The sequence below is a fragment of the Oryctolagus cuniculus genome, chromosome 8 (genome assembly GCF_051225735.1).
Source record: "Oryctolagus cuniculus isolate XC-2025 breed Fujian yellow rabbit chromosome 8, ASM5122573v1, whole genome shotgun sequence".
NCBI lineage: Eukaryota > Metazoa > Chordata > Mammalia > Lagomorpha > Leporidae > Oryctolagus > Oryctolagus cuniculus.
Window position 1 is genome coordinate 50,259,355 of NC_142874.1, and position 22,086 is coordinate 50,281,440.

Below are 22,086 nucleotides of genomic sequence, written 5' to 3' on the forward strand. Positions count from 1 at the left end.
GAAGAATACCATCGCCCTACTCTCCCCGATGGCGCAGGCCTTGCAGGATGAGCCCACGTGTACTACCCGCATGTACTCACTGCAACTGTATACAAACCACAACATTGATCATGTACTACAGTATATACTAATCATATATGAACCATAATCATTGAGTGCCAAAAAGAGACAGAAGTCAAGCCCTGTTGAATTTTATATCTAACTCCTAGAGAATGACAAAACATAACTAAGTCCTTGGCCTTATTATATAATAGAGTGTGATATGAAATTTATGGTAATTACATTCAAGAACACAATGTGGCCCTAGTATTAAGAGGGCTTTGAGATGTAAAATGGCATGTGCAGACAGAGAGAGAGAGAAATCTAAGATGTGGACTGAGGAGGGAGGTGAGCTCAGGTGGAACATTAAGGCAACCACCCTAGAGACTTCTACAGACAGGAAAACTGGGGGACAATTGGCAGAAGCTTGAAGGAGGCACAATAAGGTTTACATTCCCACAGTATCTCTGACATAAATCTGGAAAGTGACAGCCAGCCACCTTCTTTGTGTTGGGCTGGAGTCTGTGTGGCGTGATGAGGAACCTGTCTCCTTTCTTCTGACTGTTTTGACATTAAAAAAAAAAAATCACTGCTTCTGGTAGAAGTCAAATAATTATTTTTCCAATATTTTCTCATTCCTTTCCCCTTAGTTTATGAGATGTTTGCCAATTTCTCACACATGAACAATTGTTGGGTAATTAAAAGTAGATTCCTAGAATTGCTACTGGTAAGACTGACACTTTATAATTTTTACTAGCTAAATGTAGAAAGTTGACCAATAACTCTCAAATTTGGTTGAAAAATGAAAACCCCTAAATAGTCTAATTGCAAAATGACTATTTTAGATTTACCTATATATTCTGATTTGTTTTGAAATTTTATCTTTCAGAAACAAGACAACAATATAATCATGCTTTGTCAGAACCAGGTATGCTAATATTTATTATGGAATTATAATCATTCCACCTTAAATATGAATTGTTATTTAAATGCCTAGGAAAATAGGGAGTGTCTATTTTGAAAAATTATTTATTTATTTAATTCACCTAGTTATTTATTTGAAAGGCAGAGTGACAGAGAATGAGAGGGAGAGACAGAAAAAGAGACATTTATCTTCTGGTCCTCTCTCCAAATGCCCACAGTAGAGAGAGTTGGAAGAGGCTAATGCCAGGAGCCAAGAACTCCACCCTAGTCTCCCATGAGGTGGCAGGGACACAGGTACTTGAGCTATCTTCTGCTGCCTTCCCAGACACCCTAGCAGGAAGCTGGATCAGAAACAGGAGAGCTGGAACTTGAACTCGGGCATCCAAAGAGGTGGATCAACATTCTGTGACAAACTGTCTGCCTTGGGAGTGACAATTTTAAAAGAGAAGAGCAGATATTGCTAATTTTTGTCACATCAGATTGTAAAATTTCCATTTCTTCTTTTTTTTTAAGATTTTATTTGAGAGAGTTACAGACAGTGAAAGGGAGAGACAGAGAGAAACATCTTTCTTCCATTGGTTCACTCCTGGAATGGCCACAACGGCCGGAGCTGCACCAATCCGAAGCCAGGAGCCAGGTGCTTCTTCCTGGTCTCCCACACAGGTGCAGGGGCCCAAGGACTTGGGCCATCTTCTACTGATTTCTCAGGTCATAGCAGAGAGCTGGATTAGAAGTGGAGCAGCCGGGACTAGAACTGGCGCCCATATGGGATGCCGGCTCTGCAGGCGGAGAATTAACCTACTTTTCCACGGCGCCGGCCCCAGTGTTTTCTTTTGTTATAAAAAAAAAAAGAATTTATTTATTTATTTATTTGTTTGTTTGAAAGTCAGAGTTACACAGAGAGAGAAGGAGAGGCAGAGAGAGAGAGAGGTCTTCCATCTACTTGTTCACTCTCCAATTGGCTGCAATGGCTGGAGCTGTGCCAATCTGAAGCCAGGAGCCAGGAGCTTCTTCTGAGTCTCCCATGTGGGTGCAGGGGCCCAAGGACTTGGCCTATCTTGTACTGCCTTTCCAGGCCATGGCAGAGAGCTGGATAGGAAGTGGAGCAGCCATGACTCAAACCGGTGCCCACATGTGATACCAGCACTGCAGGCAGCGGCTTTACCTGCTACGCCACAGCACCAGCCCTGCATTTCTTGTTTTCTAAACATTTTGGAAACAATCATATGTTATTTGATAATAATTTTTCTCTTAAGTTCGATTATTTTAGCTTTCTAATTGACCATAAGTACTTGAGAAGGCTCTTCAAAGCTTATAAAACAATTTCCTTCATTCCTACTGTACAGAAATCTAGGAGCTTACAATCATCTAAGTAGTTGATACTATGTTTTAAAGAAATAATACATACCACTCACATCTCAATTCTGACTCATTTTTGGCCACAGGTTACCACTTTGGGGATATCACCACAACCTCCCCTGTTACTGGTAATGTCACTCCTCTCACTTAGATGCCACTGTAGATTTGGCTTCAGTTACTTATGTGCCCAGCTACTATTCTGCCTTTCTAACTCTTCACAGTTGGTCTGTGTCCATATCTCACACAGGGAAAGAATAAATTGTAGGACTGCACTGCTGTCTCATACATTAAAGCTAAATGCTTAAGACGGGTTGGCAGTATCAGAGAGAGGAAAAGCTACTTCTAAAAAATTATTTAGGGGCTGGCGTTGTGGCACAGTGCATAAAACCACCACTTGTGATAATGGCATCCCAAAGGGGCACTGGTACATATCCCTGCTGCTCCACTCTCAGATCCAGATCCTTGCTAATGCACCTGGGAAAGCAGCAAAAGATGGGTCAAGTGTTTGGGCCCCTGCTACTAATGTGGAAGACCTGGGTGAAGTTTGTGGCTTCTGCCTGGCCCAGAGCTGGCCACTGGGGCTATCTGGTAAGTGAACCAGCAGATGGAAGATTCTTCCTCTTTCTCTCCCCCTCCTCTCTATAAATCTGATTTTCAAAATAAATAATCTTTTTTAAAAAGGTATTTATATATTATTGTCAATAGTATGACTGACAAATTAGCACATAAATGTGCTGTTTACCTGTGTATCTAATCCTAGCTTCTATTTACTTTACTTGAAATCACCACAGAAAACTGAGTGTGTGTGTGGGGGTGGGGGGTTCCTCTAACTTAATTGATTTAAATTGCTTCATTTCCAGATATGAAAAATAATTTTATGCCTATATTAGTGACTGTGCATATGAATACTGCAGAAGGAACATAAGCATAGAATATAGGTGACCAGGATTATTCTCATAATTGTACCCTGGTTGTCTGACCTAGGTTAAGTACCTTAACCTCATTTACTGTCGCTCCCCCTCTTCACGGAGGAACGACACTAAACCCTGCGCTGTTCTTTTGCCTGCTCGGCCCTCCCCGGGTTTGCTGCTGGTTCTTCCTGGGTTGGCTGCCGTCCCTCCACCTCCGTGGAGGGGCGGGCCCCCCTGCCACTTTCCCCACTTCCGCAGGGGAGCGGCACACCGCCGGCCGGCTCTCTCGGGGGCTGCTCAGGTGTTCTTTCAGGTGTTCCCCTTAGATGTTCCTGGTGCATGTTGTCTCTCTCCTCCTTTATAGTCCTCTTCCACCAATCCCAACTCTGCTACCCACATGCCGAGTACGCTGCTCTCCCCCAATCAGGAGCAGGATCAGCTCCTGCAGGTCATCACTCAAGTTGGTGAGAGGCAGCTGCATAGAAGTTGTTTACTCCCTTCTCAGCGCCATATTGTGGGAGAGCAGATGCATAGAATAAGTCTTAATTCCAGTAACTTAGTCTAGTCTGAGTTGCTCCCCACAATTTACTCATTTATAAACTGGTAACACCAGCTTTTCTGCCAACTTCTGATCCTACGATTCATCTGGTACCCTGTTATACATTAAGATATTATTTTATTTCATAATGTTCAAACTAGAAGAATTTGTGATTTTCCCATGTCCAAGTAGAAGTCCACATAGCTCTTATGTTTAAACACATAAAGAATACTAGACACAGAAATAGAACTTTCAGCTCTGGGTTCTGTGCTGGAGTAGTTGTGCAGCTTTGGACAAAAAAAATGGTCACTCAAAATTCCAGTTTCCCACAAATTACTATGAAAAAACAATTTTTGAGTAGAAAAATGGAAATAAACAGTATTAATGTATTTCTAGGAAAAGGCAAAGTCGTAGTGTCTTTAGATTATCTGCTTATTTTTCAGTTATTATATGGTAATTTATTTCACAAGTTTTAAATTCCTTCCTCTCCTTTTCTGTCATAGTGATAATACCCATTATTTTTGGTGTGATTGCTGGTATCGTTGGAGTTATCCTCCTTATTTCTTATTGTATTAGCCGACTGACAAAGGTGAGAATTCGGTTTTTAATTTTTCTGTCGGTACTAATGTGAACTGTGCTGGGAATGTTTATTGCTCTGAGCTCAATTAAACTCAAAGAGAAAGAAAAGCGTATAAAATTCTAGCTTTCTCAACTGGACATATAGAAGAGACTGAATTACATAACAGAATTTTTTTTCTTTTGCATTTTTCCAATTTAAGGGAATTTCCAGATAGAAATCTATGTCCTGTTTCCCCAGTGAAAGATTTTCCAAAGTTATAACGCAATTTAGTGTAATGTAATGAACATAGATGAAATAGCCAAATTTCTACTTACAGTATTTATTGAATTTGTACACAAGAATATTTAAAATAATATGACATATTTACATATGCGTACAACTTTTGATTTTTTCCATTCTTACATTCCTGAAAAAAACATTCTAATTTCACTCATGAATTCACAGAATAGTTTTTATCACTAAAACTGTTTTTAAATCCACATGACACAGCTTTCTAAAGCACATGGCTTTACTCTAAGAATCTTCTAAGGTGTTTAAAATTCATCATGTGTTTGTGTATTTATGGTGCTGCCACTGGCTCTGCAATCCTACCTTCTAACATTCTAATACTCAGTCATATGAGATTGGTACAGGTGCATTTTCATTCTTCATTACTCTTAGTCTCTTGACCATAACCTCTATATCTATTCTTTAAAATAATCTTATCTAGAAGGATAGCAACACTGTTATGGTTTAACCATAACAAGGAGTAAATCCACATGGTTTGAATTCCTCCTTTCTTTTTTAACTCCATCTGTCAGGTGACTTCTACAATTGCTCAAGCCTATTACTGGTTGTTATCATTCCACATAGATGTGTAATCAAAGTTATAACTTCAATTATTTGTTAGCAAGGGAAACTGCTTTACTTGAGAATGCCTAGTGCTGTATGAGAGATTTTGTAAGGACTTGAAAATAGGATGTGTTCTCTTGCCTGAAATATAAATATTCAAGAAAACTAATCTCCTTATGTTTGAGTGTATATGTCAGATGAAGTTGTATTCTCTCTTGGGCAATGTTCTAAGACCTGAAAAAGTCAAAGAAAGAAATAGTTGACAATTTTGGAGAATTTCCTTTATATGTACAAAAGAATTTGGTCATGGTCTTCACAAGTGAAAGATCACACCCTCTTTATTTTTATTTCTACTTTTGCTATTCATTTTGGTAGAGAAATATCTCACTTTATGAGGTAATATTTCACCTTTTAAAATACCAAATAATATTCAGAAATACCTACACAGTTTAAATCAGTTTTTATAAATATTACAAAAGATCAACTTACTACAAAATTTTCAAAGTGAATTTCAATGAAAAGAAAATAAATATAAAAAGATATTTTAATCTGAAACATCTTAATTTTAATGTCTGAAGTTTAGAAAATTGTAATATTAATATTTTTATTCATAGAAAAACTCATTTGACATACAACTTTCCTTCTCACAGGGTGCAAACATGCCTTTAAATTCTGTTGAAGCAGAAATTCCAGGTTAGTGTTAATATTTGCATTGCATTTGTCTTTGGGGAAGAGAAAGAACTTAGTTGGGGAAAAGGGTAACTAATTAAAATTCATTCTATCCTCTGGAAACCGAGGGTCTAATAAAGGAAACAGAATGGGGTCACGATGGTGAGCATATTAGTGAACACATAGTAATGGTGCATGCTTATGGGCTACTGTATGAGAATTCAATGCATATACACAATGTGTGTTGATCAGATCAAGATAATTGACATTTCCATCTACTTAGACAATCGTTTCTTTGTGTTGGGAACTTCAAACTCCTCTCTTCTATTTCATTTTAAATTATATAATAAGTTATTATAAATTATAGTCACCTGGCTGTGCTGTATAACCCTAGAGTTTGTTCCTCCTACATAATTGTAATTTTGTACCCCTTATCTGACCTCCTAACCTCAATTCCTCTTACTCTTACAAGGCTCTAATGAATATTCTTCTACACTCTACTTCCATGAGATCAACTTTTTAACCTTCTACATACAAATGAGAACATGCAGTATTTGTTTCTGCACCTGGCTTATTTGCAATGAACAAGTTATAAGCTAGTGTAGGCCACAGCATCCAATAGGGACTGAGATTTCAAGAATTGAAATCACGTGGGATCAGTCTTAAAGGACAGATGGACGTTACACAGGGTAAAGCAAACCTAACAGAAGGGCAGTGTGGACAAATGCCTAGAAGATGATAAAATATGGCACAAACCCAAAATTGCACACATTTCCATATTGTCAGGATTAATGCTCTGGTTGTCTCTCTGTCTCAAATTCATGGGAAAGGCAGATGAACCAAATTTTAGACTCATTTAATTTCCCCATATTTGTGCAAATGAAGTTATTAACCGTATCTTAGTAAGTTAATGAAATGGGTTATAAAATCTGACCCCATCTCACAAGAAATATCAGAAAACACAAAACTGTTAAAAATGCTTTAGCTCTACTTAATAGACTATAGCGGTAGAAGAATTTACAAGCTAAAATCATAAGACGGTAGAGTGCTGTGTTATTTCAACAAGAACTAAAGATGTTAGGGAATAATTAAGGCATGAATTGCTTTTACCTCCTTTAAACTGCACATGATTTGCGCTTGGTGAGAAATGAGGATGAGTGAATCTGAGTCATATGCCAGCCCATTTCTCATGGAAGAGCATTTGGGATGCCCACTTCCTGTGCAACCCAAAGAGAAAACACCGGATAATGCTCTGCTTCCATAGGAGCCGAGGCTCCCCCCAGCCCTTCCCTGGCTCTCTGGGAGCAACATGAATCCAGCTTTCCAACCAAGAAGGCGACGAGGTTTCATGGGGTTTGATCTGCTCATGACCTTCATTCATGTGCTAGAATCTGAGAGGAATTTAGAGTAAGTTTCTGTGAAGACCTGTCCTTGAAGAAAACAAAAAGGAAAAAATGATTCCTAAAAGAGATCTGACAGACTTGGGAGCTTACCTAAATTCAAACCTGCAGATGTAATTCTAATCATTTATTTGTTGTTTGCGCACTATATTCTGCCTCTACACAAGTTCTCCGTTAGCTTCTCATCTGGAAACTAGGAGCACAGTAATTATATCTGTTCCTTACCTAAGGCTTTTAGAATTGATTTCCTTAAAAAAAAAAAATCTGTATCTTTCTTTACATAAAACTCCAGCAGAGCTAATCTCTAAGGACATTCATTTCATTTCCTATCAATTATATTCAAGAGTAGCTCTGTGGGAATGGCAAAGCCTGAGATTTATTTTGTGCAATAATTTCTTGCTGTTTTACATATAATTATATCACATTGTATTTCTTTTCCCATTTTAATCCTACAGGAAATTAATCGATGGAAATCTGCTCATGCAGTCAAATTTTTGGAAAAACTCAAAGGAGACATGACTTCAGTGAAGTGAAAAATGAACATATGAATTGGAATTCTAGTATCATGTAGCTCCTAACTTGTACAATTTTAGAATGCAGCTTTTACATCACAACTCCCAGTGACTCAAACATGAAAAAAATCTCCTGTCATTAATATTTCAAGATAAAAAATTTTCTTGCATGTTTGTTTTTGTGTTATTGTAAATTTTATAATCAAGTTATTGGAAATTCAGGCCCAAAATTTTAGTGGAATTCATTCTTATTCTATACTATTGTTTTAATCATGGCACTATCAAGTGAAGGGCTTGTAACACCTTTTCACTGTTTAAATGAATTCAGGGGATACTGAAGTCCTGTCACTCATTCTCTTAGTTGTTGAACAGGCAAGATGTGGTTTTACACTAAGGATGATATTCTGTTCACACTAATAAAACTTGTGCTTGGAAATGCCATTATATATAAAGATAGTCACAGCCATCATTTAGTGCACAAGTCAATACAAAGTGTTATTCCCATTTAAAAATGATATGTAACATATATACAAATGACCTACTTAAAATGACTTGTGTGAAAGTGGAACATTAACTCCTTCAGTGCCCTGACTGATACATTTTGTTTCACTGAAAAAGTTATTAATGTAAGTGGTCAGAGTGTACTGAGAAAGAAAAGAATCAATTCCTTTTTTTGGAACACAAATTTGACTCTGAATGTAACAAAATGTGTAAATGTGACATGTAGGTAAATATTTGAATAGGTCACTCTGTTTTCTCAACTGAATTCTTTAACCCATCAGTTTCAGTTCTCTCATTAATAAAACTTTGGAAATTGTTTTAAGTTATCTAAAAGAAATTTCTAGATATTAGACTGAGTTCTAGTGGATATCCAGCTGTTACTCATTTATAGTGAAACAAAAAAAAATAAAAATAAGAAATACAGTCCTGTAATAGTCTATTTCCAAATTAATAAAATTCCATACTTGATGTGATAATTAAGTGAATAATTTTATGTATGGATGTGGGCCTAGCAACTTTAACAAACTACCTTGGGCCATCTTCCATTGCTTTCCCAGGCCATAACAGAGAACTGGATTGAAAGTGGAGCAGCTGGGACTCGAACCGGCGCCCATATGGATGCCGGCACTGCAGGCGGCAGCTTTACCCACTACACCACAGCACCAGCCCCCTGCCCCATGCTGAATTTCTTAAAACTGAAGGCTAGGGTGGGAGGGGTGGTGAAGCTCATTAGACGATTTTACTCTTCAGTACTGTTTGTGTGTGTGTGTGTGTGTGTGTGTGTGTGAACAAAGGGTCTACACTAGGGAGACAGTGAATGCAGAAAGGTGAGGGTCTTGTGAAGACAGAACATGGACAGCAAAGGCATAGTGAAGGTGGTGTTTTAGTCATCGTGGAATAGCCTCTGGCTTATTCTAGGTATTCATCCTATCAATGTAGCATGCCTCTTCAAAGAAGCTTCTATGAATCAAATGCTATTCAAATAAAAACAAATAAACATGCTGCCCCCACTAATGCATAGGCCTGTTGTTGCATCATATCAGTCCTAGTGTATTGCTTCCATTGAGCTGGAAGACATGCACTGCTGCTGCTGAACCATTTTCTGCTCCCGGATTTCAACGTGTCCTCGGATCTACTCTGCACTCAGCACCCAGCATTGCTGTGATCTGAATTCCAACCCTGCTTTCCTGTGACTCATTAACATCAGGGATTTTAATTCATGTCTGTGATTCTAGAGAGACTTAACAAAATTGTTTCTTATTTCTTATTCATTTATTTGAAAAAGTTACAGAGAGAGACCGGTAGACACACACACACACACAGAGGGAGGGGGAGAGAGAGAGAGAGAGAGAGAGAGAATTTTCCATCTGCCAGTGGCCAGAGACAAAGCAGCCCAAAGTCAGGAGCCAGGAACTTCATCTGGGTCTCCCATGTGGATGGCAAAATTCCAAACACTTGGGCCATCTTCTGTTGCTTTTCCCAGGCCATTAACAGGGAGCTGGATCAGAAGTGGAGCAACTGGGACACAAACTGATGCCCAAATGGGACGCTGGGGTCGCAGGTGGCAGCTTAACCTGCTACACCACATGCTGGCCCCATAAGCCTTTGTTAATATTCATGATAGCATTTTTATGGGGACATCATAAATGTCTAGTTAGCCATGGTGTGGAGATTCAATTTTGGGAACAGAGTTTGAACCCTCACTATTTATCCATGTAACTTTGGTTTCCTTATCTCTAATATGCAGATTATGATAACAACTTTTCAGAATTAATATGATATTTTTATGAAATGAGGTACAGAGCATGGTCAGCACTCTGTATGTGATAAACGGTGGCTGTCATTACTGTCACCTGGGGACAAATTCTTCCTTGCCCACTGATCAGTAAGGCAGCATAGAGTGCCCTGCCTAATCCATTTTAAATATCCAGTGGCAGCATTTAGCCTTTGAAGGCTGGTCTTAAGTTTCTTTTGGTCATCTCATTTTTCTTTTTCTCTTTTTAAATTTAAGATTCACTTATTTATTTGAAAGACAGAATTACAGAGACGGGGAGAGAGGGAGAGGGAGAGGAAGAGGGGGAGAGAAGGGGGGAGAGAGAGAAAGAAAGAGAGAGAGAGAGAGAGAGAGAGAGAGAGAGCAAGCTTTCATTTACTGGTTCACTCCCCAGATGGCTGCAATGGCCAGCACTGCATCAGGCCAAAGCCAGGAGACAGGGTAGCAAGGGCCCAAGCATTTTGGCCATCTTCCATTACCTTTCTCAGGCCATTAGCAGGGAGCTGGATCAGAAGTGAAGCAGCTAGGACACGAACCGGGAAGTGGCACCCATATGGGATGCTGGCATAGTAGGCTGTTGTTTTACCCACCATGCCACAAGGCCAGCCTCATCACCTTATTTTTCTTCTGCAAAATAGAACAATCAAAATTTTTTCTTTATCTTTTATCATTGGAATATTACAAATATACTCTTTCACTGAGTACATGTGTAAAAAATCCATTGTCCTTTAATATTTCAGTTTTCCTTAGTAGATTTAAAATATTACTTGAGTTTAAAAAGCAGTTTTGTTCTGAAGACAACAGGGTTGGAAAATCGGACCTCAATAAAGTGGAATAATATCTTGATTTTCTTTATCTTTTCTGGACCAACACAATGACTCACTTTGGGCATTTGCAATTTGAGAAAAAAACTTCTTCCCTCTAATAATTTTTATCTATTCTAGTCTTCCTCTTAGAGAATTAGTTGGAAAGCATGAAAAATTTAGGCTTTCCTAAAATAAATTCTTGCTATTTTTACTTAATAGCTAATTATGGAAACATATGAATTAAATATTTATATACCTTAATAGTTAAGTTTCAAATCATATAATTCTTTTTTTAAGATTTATTTATTTATTTGAAAGGCAGAGTTACAGATAGGCAGAGGCAGAGAGAGAGAGAGAGGTCTTCCATCTGCTGGTTCACTCCCCAGATGGCCGAAACAGCTAGAGCTACACCCATCCAAAGCCAGGAGCTTCTTCCAGGTTTCCCACATGGGTGCAGGGGCCCAAGGACTTGGGCCATCTTCTACTGCTTTCCCAGGCCATAGCAGAGAGCTGGATCAGAAGTGGAGCAGCTGAGACTTGAATTGGCACCCATATGGGATTCTGCCATTGTAGGCAGCGGCTTTACCCACTACACCACAGTGCCAGCCTGGATTAAATCCTATAATTCTAAAGTACCAGCTACAATGTATACATTGTACCTGAAAAAAGTTTCTTTAAAATAGGAAGACACTTTTTTTTGGATATTGATCAATTCTAACCAACAGAGGAATAGCTCCTCTATTCAGAATCACACATTGCATTGATGTTTAAACCCAAAGAATTTGCAAGAGCCTACCAAATATTCTCTTCAAAAATGTTTTTTTTTTGTAATACCTGTCTCTTTTCTGAATTGTGTTTTTGTAGGTGAGTTGGTTGTGAGGATAACAATAGATTTCTCTCACGAGGTTTTCTCCACAAATGCAGACATTTGCATTACATCTTAAATTTTAAAGTTTTGTTAGAAATGAGGTGAAATTTTTCTCTTTTGTTTACCATAGCATCATAGTGCAATTATGCATTCAATAAATATTTCAATGTTTAAATTTATTTAAAACACAAATGGCATGGGTAAATTTCTTGACCACTTACCATGTGTTCCACATTGTTTTATTATTTATTTATTTATTTATTTTTGGATGTCATTATTTTAGACAACTTTAGTTTATTACAAAGAGACACAGAAATTATTTACGAGATTTCAGTCTACATATTTCCAAGAATGTCCCCATCTCTCAATAAAAACTAATTCCTGTCATCTGTAGCCACTTTGGTGCCTCCATGTTCTAGAACAACTTTATGTCCAACTTTCACACTAACTGTTGAGTCTCCCCACCCATTCCTTCAAAGCCTGATCCAGCTACTAGTGTTGCTTGCGATACTTTTCCTTCAGATTTTTCCAGGAGCACAACACCTCTTTTGGTTAGGGTTCCCGCAGCACTCCTTTCAACGGATACCCAATTAAAGAGTGAAAGAATCATCCCCTATACTTGTTTTGCCATGGCCCCAATGCCACAGGCACAAAGAGAGGCACCCCTGCTTTCCCGGTCTCCTGACCTTTGGGACACGTGAAAAGGTCAACGTTGTTTGAAATGTTTCTTTTGGTTTTCATACACACCTCTGAGGTAGATATCATTTTTTCATTTATATTAAGATGAAGCAGTTCATGCTCAAAGAGGCTACATGACATCCCCAACATAACCTGATGTGTAAGTGGGGGAGCGCAGTGTGAATGCAGGAGAACAGCACTAGCCCCCTTCTCATTATCACCGTGCAGAAGTGCCTCTCGGGACTTCTGCTTCTGGTAATGGAGAGTAGCTTGCCGCAGAGAAACTCCCTCTAGGAAAGACTAACAAAATAATTATTTTAATCTGACAGAGGCATCAGAGAACTAGCAAAGCAGTAAGGACTTAAGGGTCCGTAATCTTAAAGGAAAAGGAAGCTCTGAAGTCAACGGCCATGGATGACGCACATTTCCCCTCCATGCATTTGCCTGTTTCAAAGCAGGAAGTGAGATGACAAGAAGATAAGCAGAGTTTCTGACCATCTCAGGGGACTAGATGGAAAGCTAGTGCTCTCACAGGGCTCACCAAAGAAAGCCTTGGGGGAATCCCACAGGGTTTCAGTTTAGTACGCAAACGGCTGAACCTAAGTGTAACGCAGTAGTTAGGGAGGGACCAGAAATACACAAATCTTCACAAACACAGACTACTTGCTTTGTATCACCTTAACCCCAGACTAATTGAAGATTATCTTCCTCTACTTTAACTACCTGACAAAAGCTAACATAAATCTTTGAGAGGACAATAACAAATACAGATACTCAGATTATCTCTACTACTCTTCTATACAATGCCCAATACTTAATTTAAAAAAAAAGAAATTCAAAAAGATAAAAACTAATTTCATATTCACACAAAACATAAAACAAATAAGATCATCAGAAATCTAGATGTTACAGGTCTTAGAAATAGGATTTAAAATAATTCTGGTTGACTTTTAGAAGAAATCATTTGGCAAGATAGGGACTTTAAAATAGTTAAACATCACACAGAAACTCCAGAACTAAAAAGTCCATGGAAAGTATTAACTCAGTACTAGATTTAATAGCATAGGGTTCAGTTGAATAGAGAATGGGAAGACTGAAAGGTAGATCAGAAGAAAATATTCAGAATGAAGTGCAGAGACAACAGAAGTATGCCAAATTCGGGAAAAACAAAGCATAAAGAGCACAGAGTGTACATTTAATAGAATCCTAGGAGGACTGCAGAGAGCTCATGCAAAGAGTTTTTCAAATCTCTCAAGGGACACTAAGCGACACTTCTGTGAAGTGCTACATCTACACAAAAATATAAATGTATAATTTAAAAGCTCATAAAAAATATACAGCAATATTCGGAGTTCAACAGTGCCTTTCTTCTTGTTGCTATTTCAGAACCAGTACTGCTGATTTAAATATGTAAAGACAACATTGCTGTTTCCTGTTGAGTCTCTAAGCTGGAACCCTACTTCAAACCGAACACTAGGGACGTCTTGATAGGGCATCATTGTCCTTATCTCACAAAACATGTTTTTGGGGTGTGTTCAATATATGCCATGACTCTGCATAAATAATCCTTGAGAGCTGAAGTAAAAATGTTTCAAAGAGAGCGAGAAACAGAAATATGTCTGCTTCCTAATTCATCAATAAGATAACTTCATTTATTTAGAAAGGAATGTGAACTTACTTTTTAATTGTGCTGTATTTAAAAAATTTTTTTATACCAAAGCACCTATTTTTAAAACCCATTTCTTATATTAGAACATATAAATTTGATGTAATGTTAGGGACAGTGTGTATGTCATCTTTTAGCAGATTAGAAAATTCTAATTCATCTTTCAAATCCTAATTGGAAAAATTTGGCAAATTCTCCTGTGTAGCACCTGAGGAACTCTGTGCAATTGAAGGTAGAAAATCATGCATCTGTTTTTTGCTCAAACTAAGTCTGCTCCTAATATAAGTTGGTTTCTAGATATTTAATAGCTAGCCCATATAGCTATGGCCATGATTCCGAATGAGGCTTATAAAGAAAACCCAAAAGAACAGCAAACATAGCTCTCATCTTTTTCACGGGGACCATTTAAGCAACAATCAATGTAGGCGTTTTATACTGTCTGCTTTCTCAGATATGTAACAGCTGTTGTTTACTCCTGAAGCTAAAAACAATCTTCTAAAAAATGATAACCATGTCACAATTACTTTTAATAAAACTTTTAACAATTTGAATCTATTCACCTTGAAGTTTTTACAAAACTTCTGGTATACAGAAATTCCAGGTCCCAAATTTCTCCCCTTATTCTCTCAATATGAGTGTAGAGGTGAGCTGCAGTATCACGGCATGTGGTTCTCTGATTTCCAGTGCACCAGGAAAGCCTTGAGGCAAAGGCAAAGCTCCTTCACACCCTGGCTCCTCAGTCATGTCTAGAGTAGAATCCACCAAAATTACCATTATGTAGATGAGTTTTCTAGTAACTCTTCTTGAAGTCAAAACAGAGACAAACCTGGAGTTCCTGATTTTGTTTTCCCTCAAGTATTCTGTAAGTAGATAGGGGAAATGAAAATAGTAATGTATTTTCTGTTCGTTTATGAAAGCACTTTAAGGTAAAGTGACTGATGAATTTTGTATTTTTAAGAATGATTCTTCCCAGAATTCGTCTGTCAGGACTGGACACTCTGGACTTGAATCCTAGCTATTCTTCTTGGCTGTGAACACTTGAGTAGCCCTCTTCTTGAAGGTAGATATGGCTCTGAATCTCAGACTCTGGTGTTATCCTGATTCCAATCCTACCCAGCCTGTTTGCTGCCACTTCTTTTGTTAGGTAGGAAGTCAGATATGAGCTTATGTGTGTGACAAAGGCCTAAAGAGTTGACATCTAGGTCCAGCATATGCATCTCAAAGTCATCTCAATAACCTTCCAGGGCAGCCCAGTATTTGCATCCTGCCCTGCCCCTCTACCCAATAACCTGCCATGTCGGGGGTTCCGTCCCTTCTGCCTGATAATCTTCCAGGTGCAGCCCAGTATCTGCATTTCAAATATCCTGCTCTGGATCCTGACCCACCAGGGGTCCTGCCCTTCCTTCCTCTAACCTGGCGCCAGCCAGGCTTCCTGCTGTCTGATAACTTCAGGGGGAAAACTAGATAGGAATTTTTTGTATTTACATTCAAAAAGTCTTTTGTTTCAGGAGGAGAAGATGTGGGAAGACCCATCCCCTTAAAAACCCCTGGCCTCAACCAGACTGTGCGCTCAGCCTTCTGCCTCTATGCTGAGCCGCCCGCCTGGCCTGGCCAGGTGTACTCTCTCCACTCAACCATGTAACCCTGCTCTCCCCCAGTCTGAGCAACTGGGCACTCTCTCTCAGGTTCTGTCTGGAGAAGTGCCCATCCATTCTTACGGATGTCCCTGCCCTAATAAACCTTGCTATTTTGCTTTCCACTACTCTCTGTCTCACGCCTGAATTCTTTCTTGTGTGAAGACAAAGACTTTGAGTTTGAGGATTGTCACAGCTTGAGATCATTGCTACAATATCCCATTTGTCTGATTGTAAATCATCTTAATTAGGGCAGTTCAAGACCTAAAGTATAATATTGCTGATACATAAGAAATTTACTGGGGCCGTCACTGTGGTGTAGCAGGTAAAACTGCTACCTGCAGTGCCGGCATCCCATATGGGTGCCAGTTCGAGTCCCAGCTGCTCCAGTTCAGATCGAGCTCTGTGCTGTGGCCTGGGAAAGCAATAGAAGATGGCCCAAGTTGTTGGGCCCCTGCACCCATATGGGAGACCTGGAAGAAGCTCCTGGCTCCTGGCTTCGGATCAGTGCAGCTCCGGCCATTGCTGCCAACTGGGGAGTGAACCAGCAGATGGAGGACCTCTCTCTCTCTCTCTCTCTCTCTCTCTCTGCCTCTCCTTCTCTCTGTATGTAATTCTGACTTTCAAATAAATAAATAAATAAATCTTTTTAAAAAAATTACCTCTTGCTCAATTAATGGCACACCATTATTTCATTCCAGTGGGGAACTGAGATTATCCTACATACAGTCATTCATGGATCTAAGCTGAGAGCATGAAGCTCAAAGCCAGAGTCTCTTGGTGATGTATGATAATTTTCACCAGGTTGAAGTGTAACTCCTCACAATCAGACATTCAATAAATTAAAATACACGTTATCTGCCCACTGCCACACCCAAGTCATAAAGGTGAAGCTGGTTAAGATATGGATGATAAAATTACCATTCAAGAAAAAGACAGATGTGACACACACATAGTTCTCGGTCTGCTATACCAACACTGAAGACTCCTTCCCATGAAGTGGAAGAAGCACCCATTGATCTTCCTTGCTCTTGGCTTTGCACTTTGAAAGGTTCTTGCTTTGTCATTGGATTCCATGATCACATTTGGAGTATTGGGGGCATAATCCCAGTGAGAAATACACAGCTCTTGCAAAGCTATTTCTAATGGTGTTAGGGTTATTTTATAGAACACATAGGCAAAGGATTTGTCAAGGCAGGCTTATGGTTACTTTGGCAATATTAATCCCTTAGAAACCTTAAGAGATTCCAACCTGCTTGCTTTGAGTTCGTTCCATCGTTCTGTAAGTACATCCAAAGTTACCTCCAAAGCACAGTGCTAAATCTCTCTATTTCTTTGTGTAGTTGCATTTATCTTTGTCTCAAATTTAATGGAAGCTTCTTTGAGGCATCTGAAATAATGAGCTAAGATGAAAATCAGCATTCTTCACATGATTTTAGCCATGGGGTTGAGTTCTTTGGGTTAATGAGACCATGAAGTTTATTTTCCTCTAGGCCTTTTCCCATCTTACCTCCTACTGTTTTAGATGCAAGAACATTTGTTTACTACAACACTCTGAAATCTTGAATTTACTCTTGAAAGTCAGCCAATTACTTCATGAACTCATTTTTTTTCTTATAATATAGCTAAAATCAATAAGCAACAATTAAAAAACAAAACTTTTCTAACAACTCTCCTTAAGTATGGCTACACCAGACACATGGTATTCTTTCTAAGCTACTATAGACAAGACCCACTAGGTAACTTGCAATCAACATAGCATTAGTACATTTCTTTCCAGCATGTAATGTCCAATTCTTTATCTCCTGATATGAAAATATTAACCCAAGCCATATATGTCAGGATTTTATCATGCTAGCATTTCTCTTTCTTAATTAGGCTAAATACTGTAACAAGCAGAACCAAAATTGAAGGGCTGAAGACAATTAGAGTTGTCGTTTTTCTTATATAATTGTCCAGAGTGAATCTAGAGGGGAGAGGAAGAGACTCCCATAGTCATCAAGTACACACTTATGCTTGTCAATCTACAAAGTCATCTTGGACAGCACCTTCCCAATCAACCAGCAGCCAGGGAAAAGGATGTGGAGGTGTTCTGGGTAAGTGACAGCCTTCATCACACACCATTCACTATGTCATGTCGTTGAATGACCACATTTAACTACCAATGATGCTGGGAGCTGTTTTAGCCACTGCTTCCAGTAATATGTTAAACAGTGGCAGAGATAGTCAGAAAAATTCTGATTCTTTTTCTGAAGTTTCTCTGTTAAGAACAATGTTCTAGGGGCTGGCGCTGTGGTGTAGTGGGCTAAGCCTCCACCTATGGCACCAGCATCCCATACAGCCACCAGTTTATGACCTGGCTATTCCTCTTTTGATCCAGCTCTCTCTGTAGCTTGGGAAAGCAGTAGAAGATGGCCCAAGAGCTTGGGCCCCTGCGCCTGCGTGGCAGATTTGGAAGAAGCTCTTGTTTCCTGTCTTCAGATCACTCAGCTCTGTCCATTGAGGCCATTTGGGGAGTGAACCAGTGGATGGAAGACCTTTCTCTGTCTCTCTCTCTTTCTCTATCTGTCTGTCTGTCTGTCTCTCTCTCTGTAACTCTACCTCTCAAATGAATAATAAAATCTTCAAAAAATAGAATAATGTTCTAGGTGTGGGTATTTGGCATAACAGTTAAGATGCCTCTTGGGATGCCTGAATCTCATGTCAGAGTGCCTGGGTTCAAATCTGGGCTTCACTCCAGATTCTAACTTCCTGTTAATTCACAACCTGGGAAGTATCAGGTGATGGCTCAAGTACTTGTGTTCCTGCCACCCATGTAGGAGACCTGGATTGAGTTCCCAGCTATTGGCTTCAGCCTGGCCCAGCCAGTCACTGTGGACATTTGGAGAGTAAGACGGTGGTTGTGAGATCTCTCTCTCTCTCTGTATGTGTCTCTGTTTCTCTCTCCCATGCACATAAGTGAATATAAGTTGAAAGAAAAGAATTTTGTTTCCTGTAAGTCTGTAATTTTTAAGCTATCATCATTATTATATTAAGTAAGCTCTTTTCTAATTGATACGGAATACTAACATCACAGATAATATTGAACCCTATCTAATAAGTGCTTTATTTCTGAAGCTATTGAGAATTTAAATCTCTGTCTTGTAATTATTATTTGAATACAACTGTACCTAATTCCAAAGCACATCTTTTTTTTGCTTTTTTTATTTACTACTAACATATGCTAACATTCATAAGAAGCTTTTGTACAGTATGGAGATGAAAATGTGCATAGGAGTGGTCATAGTAAAAAAGAAAACATGTAAATACAATCAGTGAGATATTAAAAGTGCCCTAGGAGTTCAGATGATAGAGGGATGGGGAGCTGGGAGAGAAATCGTGTTCAGCTTGTGTTTCAAGAAAGACTCAAGAGTTAGAGATGGGAGTTATTCAGAATAGGAAAATAGAAGGCACATATAAGTGAAAAGATATTTATCTCAGAAGCATGAATCATGCCTGGGAAAGCAGGCTGAGGTAGGTCACAAGTCCCAACTGATGAAATTTTAGTGCAAATCACACTTCTAATCACACCTAAAGGAATATTTAGGTCAAGATGGTAGAGCGAACCTGTGAATTTATATTCTTTCCTTTCTGAGACTCCATCTAAAAATAGTAAAGGATAAAAGCAAAGAGAAAAGAACAGAAGGGAGATGAAAAACAGGGGAACATTTCTGGAAAATTGAAAGTACATAAAAGAATGTTGACTGAAGAAGAAAGAATAAAGTGTAATTTGGGCAATAGGGTTTTCTTTGAAAAATTACATGAGCTACCTAGAAAACACCAGTCTGTCTTGTGAGAATTGACTTTGAGAGAAAGGTCTTCCTTTTGCCGTTGGTTCACCCTCCAATGGCCGCCGCGGCCAGCGCACCATGCTGATCCGATGGCAGGAGCCAGGTGCTTATCCTGGTCTCCCATGTAGGTGCAGGGCCCAAGTACTTGGGCCATCCTCCACTGCACTCCCTGGCCACAGCAGAGAGCTGGCCTGGAAGAGGGGCAACTGGGACAGAATCCGGCACCCCGACCGGGACTAGAACCCGGTGTGCGGAGGATTAGCCTGGTGAGCCGCGGTGCCGGCCGAGAATTGACTTTTTTAAAGACTTATTTATTTACTTCGAAAGTTAAGAGTTACAAAGAGAGAGGGAGACATACACACACACACACACACACACACAGAGAAATCTTCTGTGAAATATTTATTCAGATACTCTGCCTACTTCATAACTGGGTAGGTTGTTCTTTTGCAGTTGAATTTTTAAAATTTCTTCTATATTCTGGGTATTAATCATTTATCAGATGCAAAGTTTGTGATTATTTTCTGGTTGTCTCTTCACTGTGTTTGCTGTGCAGAGCTTCTTTGTTATAAATAGTTTTGCTTTTGTTGTTTGTGCATTTGGGGTCTTGTTAAAAAAAATCATTGCCGATTTCAATGTGTTGTCTCTGCTGTGTTTTATTCTAGCAGTTTTGTAGTTTTGGATGCTACCTTTAGATCTTTGATTCATTTGGGATTAATTTTTGTACAGAGTGAAAGGTAGAGGAATCGTTTCAGTCATCTGCATGTGAATATTTAGTTTTACCAGAATCATTCATTGAAGGTACCAGCCTTTCCCACTAGATGTGTTTGGAACCTTTGTTTAGAAACTCTTGACCAAAGATGCTTGATTCATTTCCAAGCTTATATTCTGTCCCACTGAGTCCTGGCTGCTCCACTTCTGACAGCTTCCTGCTCATTCACCTAGGAAGGCAGAGCAGGACGTCCTGAGAACTTGGTGATGGAACCAGGACATAAGCCTCAGCTAAGCCTCAGCTAGTTGAGCTCCTTTCCTGAAAATAGATAAAATTCCTTTTTACACCTTACCTCTTCCTTCTTTTAAGAGATCAGCTAAACCCTATACCCTGTACTTTCCCAACCCCATCCTCTCCTTTCTTTTCCAGGTGTGTAAGCCCCCCAAAAACCTGAAAAACCTGTATGAAATAACGCATCATCTGACTGCCACCCCCTCCCCCAATGCCACCTCCAGACCCTTAGCCCACCTTAAGATATTTAGGGCCCAGCCTGCTGTGGGACTGTGTCCTCTGCCATGTGTTCAGTCTGTGTGTCCGCCGGCAGCTGACTATCTCTGCAAATTTTTCTTGAATAAACTCGTGCTGGCTGCGGTTCACATCCTGTCTCCACTATGTTCCACACCCCCTTTTCCTTACACTTGGACTCCTGATACCTACATGGGAGACAAAGATGAAGTTCCTATTTCTTGGCCTCAACCTGGCCCAACCCTAACTGTTGCAGCCATTTGAGGACTGAACCAGTGGAAGATCTCTCTCTCTCCTGTCTTTCTCTCTGTCTCTCCCTCCATTTTCCTGCCATTCACATAGATAGAAAAATCTTTTTTAGAAAAAAAGCATTCAACTTGTTCAAATCTCATTTCACATTCTGGCCAATAAACTTCTATTCAACTATTTATGCATACGAATTTCAAAGTTGCATGACTATTTTCAACCTAACTAATGTTTTAAAATAGAAATTAAAACAATGAAATTTCTTTCATTATCTGTGAAGCTTACAAAGTGTTACTTTTAATAAAACAATGTGCAGAGGCTACAGTGAACTTGCACTATTACAGTAGTATCATTCAAAGCAATCTTTCAGAAAGAAATTTGGGTACATTTTTCATTGCTCCCAAGATTCCCCTAAAAACTCTAAGGAGTATCAAAAGCTTATGGAGCAAACATATGTGGTTATATACTGGTTGCTTCTTCATCACCCTCCCCATCTGAACTTTATAATTGATATATTTTTGACACATTTTCCCTCATATTTATCCTGTTAGCTATAAGGAAATTAGAATAGCATGCTGGAAATAAAATTACTTGCATAAAACCATTGAAAACACTGGGATGGGTCAAATAGAATGGAATGGAAATAAATGCTACTAAAAATTTTACAAAAAATGACTAAAAACAAAATGACAGCCAAATCCAGCTCCTAGAAAGATGTGCAGCAAGACCTCAGCTCTTTCCTGTGTCCTCCTGCCACGTGATGATGGACTGATGTACTGCATGGCAGGGGGAGTTTGATGGTAGACAGTGGAAAGTCAATGGTGCACATGGCCCCCGGAAAGAAAGCAGCACCCCAGGAGATCCATCCTCAGCAGGCACCACGAAATAGTAAATGGTTTATCCTATAGATATCGAGTTTAAAAAAAGGCAATAAGTGTTTTTATATATCACATACTTTGGACTGCTTGCTAGAGACAAGCACAATTCTTTAAAAAGGGAGTTGCTTGCAGTTTAACTGAAAAGAGAAATGGCATCTATACCATTCTAGCTATTCATAGTAAACCCTAAGGAAAGTGCTATGTG

The 22,086-nt window shown here is 39.2% G+C and overlaps 1 protein-coding gene across 2 annotated transcripts in view; it reads left to right on the forward strand.

Moving 5' to 3' along the window:
* The window catches only part of GYPA (glycophorin A (MNS blood group)), a 31,904-nt gene extending 23,164 nt beyond the window's left edge, over window positions 1-8,740 (forward strand). The window contains exons 7-10 of one of the 2 annotated variants that reach the window (XM_089302440.1): window positions 929-967; window positions 4,275-4,360; window positions 5,833-5,875; window positions 7,707-8,740. In XM_089302440.1, the coding sequence (XP_089158566.1) occupies window positions 929-967; window positions 4,275-4,360; window positions 5,833-5,875; window positions 7,707-7,714 (176 nt within the window). In that variant the 3' untranslated portion in view covers window positions 7,715-8,740. The remainder of the gene's footprint in view (window positions 1-928; window positions 968-4,274; window positions 4,361-5,832; window positions 5,876-7,706) is intronic. The other variant, XM_089302441.1, reaches the window with a different exon arrangement.
* The last annotated feature ends 13,346 nt before the right edge of the window (window positions 8,741-22,086 follow it).